The sequence below is a fragment of the Dermochelys coriacea genome, chromosome 2 (assembly GCF_009764565.3).
Source record: "Dermochelys coriacea isolate rDerCor1 chromosome 2, rDerCor1.pri.v4, whole genome shotgun sequence".
Classification (NCBI taxonomy): Eukaryota; Metazoa; Chordata; order Testudines; family Dermochelyidae; genus Dermochelys; species Dermochelys coriacea.
The window spans coordinates 39,317,244-39,323,243 of record NC_050069.1 but is presented as its reverse complement, the minus strand read 5'-3'; the positions used below and the strand labels follow the sequence as shown (position 1 = coordinate 39,323,243).

At 41.2% G+C, this 6,000-nt stretch overlaps 1 protein-coding gene across 2 annotated transcripts in view; it reads right to left on the bottom strand.

The window, feature by feature from the left end:
- Nucleotides 1-3,007: 3,007 nt before the first annotated feature.
- SNX31 (sorting nexin 31) overlaps nucleotides 3,008-6,000 on the bottom strand; it is a 68,713-nt gene continuing 65,720 nt past the window's right edge. Inside the window, exons 13-14 of one of the 2 annotated variants that reach the window (XM_038390605.2) lie at nucleotides 5,315-5,371; nucleotides 3,008-3,437 (exon numbers count right to left, since the gene is read on the bottom strand). In XM_038390605.2, the coding sequence (XP_038246533.1) occupies nucleotides 3,342-3,437; nucleotides 5,315-5,371 (153 nt within the window). In that variant the 3' untranslated portion in view covers nucleotides 3,008-3,341. The remainder of the gene's footprint in view (nucleotides 3,438-5,314; nucleotides 5,372-6,000) is intronic. The other variant, XM_043507506.1, reaches the window with a different exon arrangement.

Below are 6,000 nucleotides of genomic sequence, written 5' to 3'. Positions count from 1 at the left end.
TAGCATTCATCTTAGTCAGCATTCCCATGATAAAAGTGTGCACCTACAGGTTAGGCTGGTCTACAAATGCTGTTGCTGGGGCATAAGAGCAAGTTGTGACACTTTTGAAATTCTTTCCTCTACATCATGTAGTGGTTAAAGTGTATTCTGCCCTATTTGGAATTTATTATAGGCCCCCATGATAAAAGTAACACATTTCTAAATGTTTACTGTCCATCTACCATGGCTGGTCTTGCACTTTGACAGGAATCAAAGGAATATATGCATCAGACATAAGTGAAACACTTGGATCATTTTGAGAATGGGCAGCAGGTAGCATAGGCAGGGGAAGGCTGTGCCTCCCCAAACAGCCTGGTGTAGTCCCGCCCACACTCTGCCCCCAGACACTCTCTTGCCTGCTTCAGTTCCCTTCCCGCTCTTCTGTGGCCGAGAGGCTGGGGCAGGCACACAGGCTGGGGCAGGCACACAAGGCTGGGGCTGAGACCATGCTGTGCCACCCGTCCATGGGGGTGCTGGGATTGGGCTGCCCGCCCAGCGCTCTGGGGCTGGGGGCACTCAGTCTGCGCTGTCTGCATGGCGCTCTGGGGCTGGGGGCGCTCCGTCTGCGCTGTCTGCATGGCGCTCTGGGGCTGGGGGCGCTCCAGCCATGCCACCCGCCCAGTGCTGGGGCTAGGGGCACTCCGCCGGTAGGGATGCTCTGGCCACACCGCCCACCTGGCCCTCCACAAAAGTGTGTATTTTTGTTCATACTGGAGGGTTGGTGCGAGTGGAAAGCAGTGCTCGGTCTATGAATGGTTCTTCCTGCTGGTTCCCGTTGCTAAGGGGCAGATGAAAGTTTGGGTTTACTGGGGCAATAAAGACTTATCCTAGTTAACTGTTAAATACAAGCCACTGCTTGGAACTTAAGCCTGCCCCAGAAGGAACCTGAGGTACGAAAATGATAATTAGAGACTTTTACTAAACAACAGCAAAGGTTCTGATCTGATTCTTGATGTTTGTTAAAGCTTAATACCAACAATATTTCTTACTCATTGTTAACATTTTTTGGCATTCAAATGATTTCCCATCACATGCTGCTAAAAATGTTTGTACATTTTTAGAAGTAGCAGCTGTTACTATTAAGACTATAATGGACTACAGGTAATTTAAATTATTTTAAAGCAGCAATGATTTCATTCTTCAGAATGACAGTATAATGGGTATGATTAATGAAGATAATTGCTACCATCCACCGCTTAAGCAAAAGGTGGCTATTTTAGTTATTAGCATTGTTCTACTGTTCATTGTAGGCCTGTGCCTTTAAGTTTAGTATGAGATCCAGCTGAAAACTTTAAATCTTTAGAAGAACATTTCAAGCAGTTAAATGATGAGTAGCAATTACTAAACATCTATTATACCCCTGACAAATCTTTCCCTATTGAAGTTCATCAGCCAATTTGTATCATATGTACTGTAATTTTCTACTGTCCAGTTATTTAAGTGTTGAGCTATGTGAATTTACTAAAAACAGTGATGTTTATTTCTAAAAATAGCACAAGTTGTAGATAATTGAAACAGATCAGACTTCAAAGTTGAGAACATGAAAGTGTTGTAAAGCACTTCAAACTGTTAACCCTTTTTAAAAACTGACTAGATCAACATCCACTTCATTTGTGAAGTACTGTCCTGTTCATAAATCCCACTATCAACTTTTGTGATTTTACAGAGACATTTTCCTAGTTTAAACAGCCTTTTGCCCCTGTTGCTGTGTGAAAGTGTGAAGCTCTGGGATACAATCCAGATCAATGAGGGGTTGCGTCACCGCGAGCTCTGCAACCTTGGATGCCTCACAAGCTTTGCTGTTATAGCTCCCAACCTGGGTCGCTCACAGACAGCATGCAGGTCACACCCTAAGTGTCTGTGTAGCACTTCTGCAGCCCTCGTCCAGCAGTTCTGATCCCAGCAGCCTGACAGCAACACTCCAGTCACTCTCTGGCTTCCACCAGCCTTGGTTACTACTTCCAGGATCACCTCAACACAGTGATTTCCCCCAAAATGTGTGTTCTGCACTGTCCAGCCCTTTTCTGGATAGGTCAGATATTGGAGGTCTGTTGCCCAACATTCAACAGTTTGTTACTTCAACTGGAGTTACCAAACAGTTCAATCATAAGGATCTGCACACCATACCACAAAGCACGGACAAACACAACACATGGTCAGAAGAATCATCCAGCCCAACTTCGCATTCAGTCAGACTCCTGCAAGCTGGCACAGAAGGATTCCTGACAGTCCGCATCGTATCCACCCCACCAGCTTGTGCAAAATATTGGGATCAAAAACTGGTCAAAGATTGGCCAGGTGAAATTCGCACGGTCTGCAGTGTGCCCTAGAGGCAGCCAAGAAACCTCCCTCTCAGTAGTTCTTACAACCCAGGGTGCCTCGACTGAAAAAGTTCTCCCTGTAGCTTCGTCCTGTCTGAAATTAGGGACCAAGAACAGCCTTAGCATAACCGCTGGGCATGGACTCATCATTTTAGAGATTACATTTTGAAGGACTATATATATGAACTCTTAAGCACTTGTCTACACAGGGAAACAAACCTGGAAAAGCTAGTGAAAAATAGTTATTGTGATTTAAATTCACATCCTAACTATTTTGCACTAACTTCCCCATGAATTCCTTGTGTAGACAAGTCCTAACACCTTTAAATATGTTCTTAGGCATATCAGCAGCCAATGTAGATTCCACAGTGTGGGTTAATAGGCATAACTGATTCCCTTGCTCTTATGCCAGGAAGTACATTAACAGCTGCATTCAGCAAGTACTGCAGTCTCCAGATCAGCATCAAGGGAAGCTCAATTAGGAGCATGGAGGCATTGCAGTAGGCTTGCTGCCCTTGATAAGGAAGAGCATAAATGATCATGGCAAGGTATGTGTCCAAGGGAAATGGGTGGCCCTCTCAGATAAATCCAGAGATGGCAACACTGAGCTGCACTCAACCACAGTCACAATATTTAAACCAACACTCTTAACTAATAAAACCTTGTATTTTAATACAAAATAAAATTCTCCAGCTCTAACATTTCAGTAGACTTTTCTGTTTTAAAAATTTCTAATTTCAGTTATAAAAATACACAAGAAATGTAAGATGTTTTTATGTTGCCCTGTCTTCACTTTTTCTTCAAATTTGTAGCAAGTTCTAACTTGAGGGTGCAGGTAACTGAATCTTTAAAACTACAAGATCAAGAATGTTATAATTGTCAAGGAATTAGAAAAATGTATAAAGTATTGTTAAATTGAAGACTATTTTAATATAATTGATACTTTGCAACATATTTTTATAGGCAGTTCTAAAGAATCTATCACAAATCTTCCTCTCTTATCTTCTCAAAAACACCATCCTCTTTATTTGGTCTAACCAAAATCCTTTTTCTTGGTATAAAACCAGAGTGAGCTATCTGCAGAGAAACAAATACACAGTTAAATACAGTAAGAGCACACAAATTACAGTAACCACAAAAACCAACAGATATTCAGAGACAAGTATGAACATTAATGCAACTAAAAAAAGTTTCCTCCTTTCCCCCCCCTGCTGTGGGTGATGGCTTATCTTAAGTGATCACTCTCCTTACAGTGTGTATGATAAACCCATTGTTTCATGTTCTCTGTGTGTGTGTATATAAATCTCTCCTCTGTTTTTTCCACCAAATGCATCCGATGAAGTGAGCTGTAGCTCACGAAAGCTTATGCTCTAATAAATTTGTTAGTCTCTAAGGTGCCACAAGTACTCCTTTTCTTTTTAAAAAAAGTTTATCAGACATTATCCTATTTTACTGATGCAGTGTATGGCACTTCTAGGTCGGCATTTAGGAGACAATTGCTCATTGTTTTCTGCTTCAATGATTAAAACTCATTTACAGTAATGTTTGTTTCAATGCTCTAAAGATGGGACAAATTGGGACATTGGGGCTGCTATTTATTGGTGTTATGCCTGAATAATAATGTCCCAGTCCAGCAAATACTTACAAGTATGTGCTTAACTTTAGTATGTGAGCAATTTTATTGAAGTTAGTGGGAATAGTCACATGCTTAAACTTAGACATGTGGGTGTGACACTCTGTACCCCAAAGCAACACCATGAAACCCTCATATTTACCATGGTGACACGATATATTTTGTACAAAGTATGTCTCGTGAGGTATCTTTTTAGAAGTCTTAATCTGTTGAACATTAATATCCTGTTAAACTGTATGTGCAGTCATTGTATGTGGAGTTATGAAGTTTTGCTATATGTATGTTACTGAAATATGAAGTTGGAGACACCCACAACCAGTTTACATCTTAGCAAAGAAACAGCATGGAGTTTCCTTCCACGCAGACTGCCAGTCACCTTGCTCCCAGCTGTAAACACTTAAAGTGGGGGACAGGACTATAAAAAGAAGTGGCAGACACCCCTTCTCTCTTTCCCTGTGTGTCTCTGGTTGCACGTCAGACGACAAAGGAAAACAGCCATTGGACTTGGGTGGGAAGGGAGGGCCTGACCTTAGAGTTTGGTCAGTAATCTGCTGGAGCATATGGTGACAAACTTTGCTTGAATCTAATATAGTTTGTTAAGTTAGGCACCAGTAAGCAGTTTCTCATTATTTTTCTTGTAACCATTTCTGACTTTTATATATCTTATTACTTATCCTCACTTAAAATCTCTTTGTAGTGAATAAGCTTGTTTTATTTTATCTAATACAGTTGTTTAAGTTGAAGTGTTTGGATAATTATTTAAAATGATAAACTGGCATATTATTTCCTTAAAGGAATGAGACACTTAATATATTTGTGCTATCCAGGAGAGGGCTGGGCAGTACAAGACATACGTTTTGGAGGGAAGATCTTACACTGGGGAATTTTTCAGGTCACCCTGCAGCATAAGTATAGCTACTAAGAGCCCAGGTGTGGCTGGCTGGCTGCAGAACACACAGCCAGATCTGGGAATGACTTACTTGCTGGAGGCTATTTGTGAGCAGTCCAGGTTGGAGGCTATGGCAGTAAAGCAGTACAACAGGCACCCCAAGGCAGAGATGACAACTACTCAGGGCTTGTCTTCACATACAGCGCTGCATCTGTGCTGCTGTAGCACTTTAGTGAAGACGCTACTACGCCAAAGCAAGAACTTCTCCTGTTGGCGTAGTTAATCCACCTCTCCGAGAGGCGGGAGCTATGTCAATGGGAGAAGGGTGGATTTTTCACACCCCTGAGCAACGTAGTTATACTGATATAAGTCTGTAGTGTAGACCTGTCCTCAGTCTGGATTGTACTCCACTATGTCACTCACTTCACTGACCTGACTTTGTTGGACGCTGGATTTTTTACTCTTCAGGGATTCAGGCATCTCAATCTGCTACACAGAGTAATTAAATTTAAAAACACAGTAAACTCAAAGAAAGCAAGTATACAGACAAACCACATTGGGCCTGGCCCAGTTTCCATTGAATCCAATGGGAGCAGGAGCAGGCATTAGTTCATTTATTGACACTTTCTTAATCTGGTTCAAAGTCACCATAGCTACTAAATAGTAGTACCAGCAGCAGCTGAAAATCAGCCATCATTGCAACATTTAAAATGTTAGCATATCTCTACTACAAATAATTTAGGGCTTAAAGATTAAATCAGTTTCAAAATTGGTCTCTGTCTCTGTTTACCCAATGTTTATTTATTAATTGCTTAAAACGGAACATAGAAGTCATTTTTTGCCTTCCTGTCCACTTTAATGAGCATGGTGATATCATAATCCAAGTACTAACCCGGCAGCACACATGCATTCTCTTCCTTTCACTTCTTAAAGAAAAAGAATTGAACATAACAACTGTTCTACAATACCGTTAAATTTCAGAAAGTCAGCAAAGGTATTGACATTTATCACTCAGTCACTATAGCTAAAACCGCCACAGAAACACATCTTGTGGGATAAGTATAAAATTAAAGAATAATTTGGTCAAGGATATGTATATGTGCTGTAAAGAAGGCCAG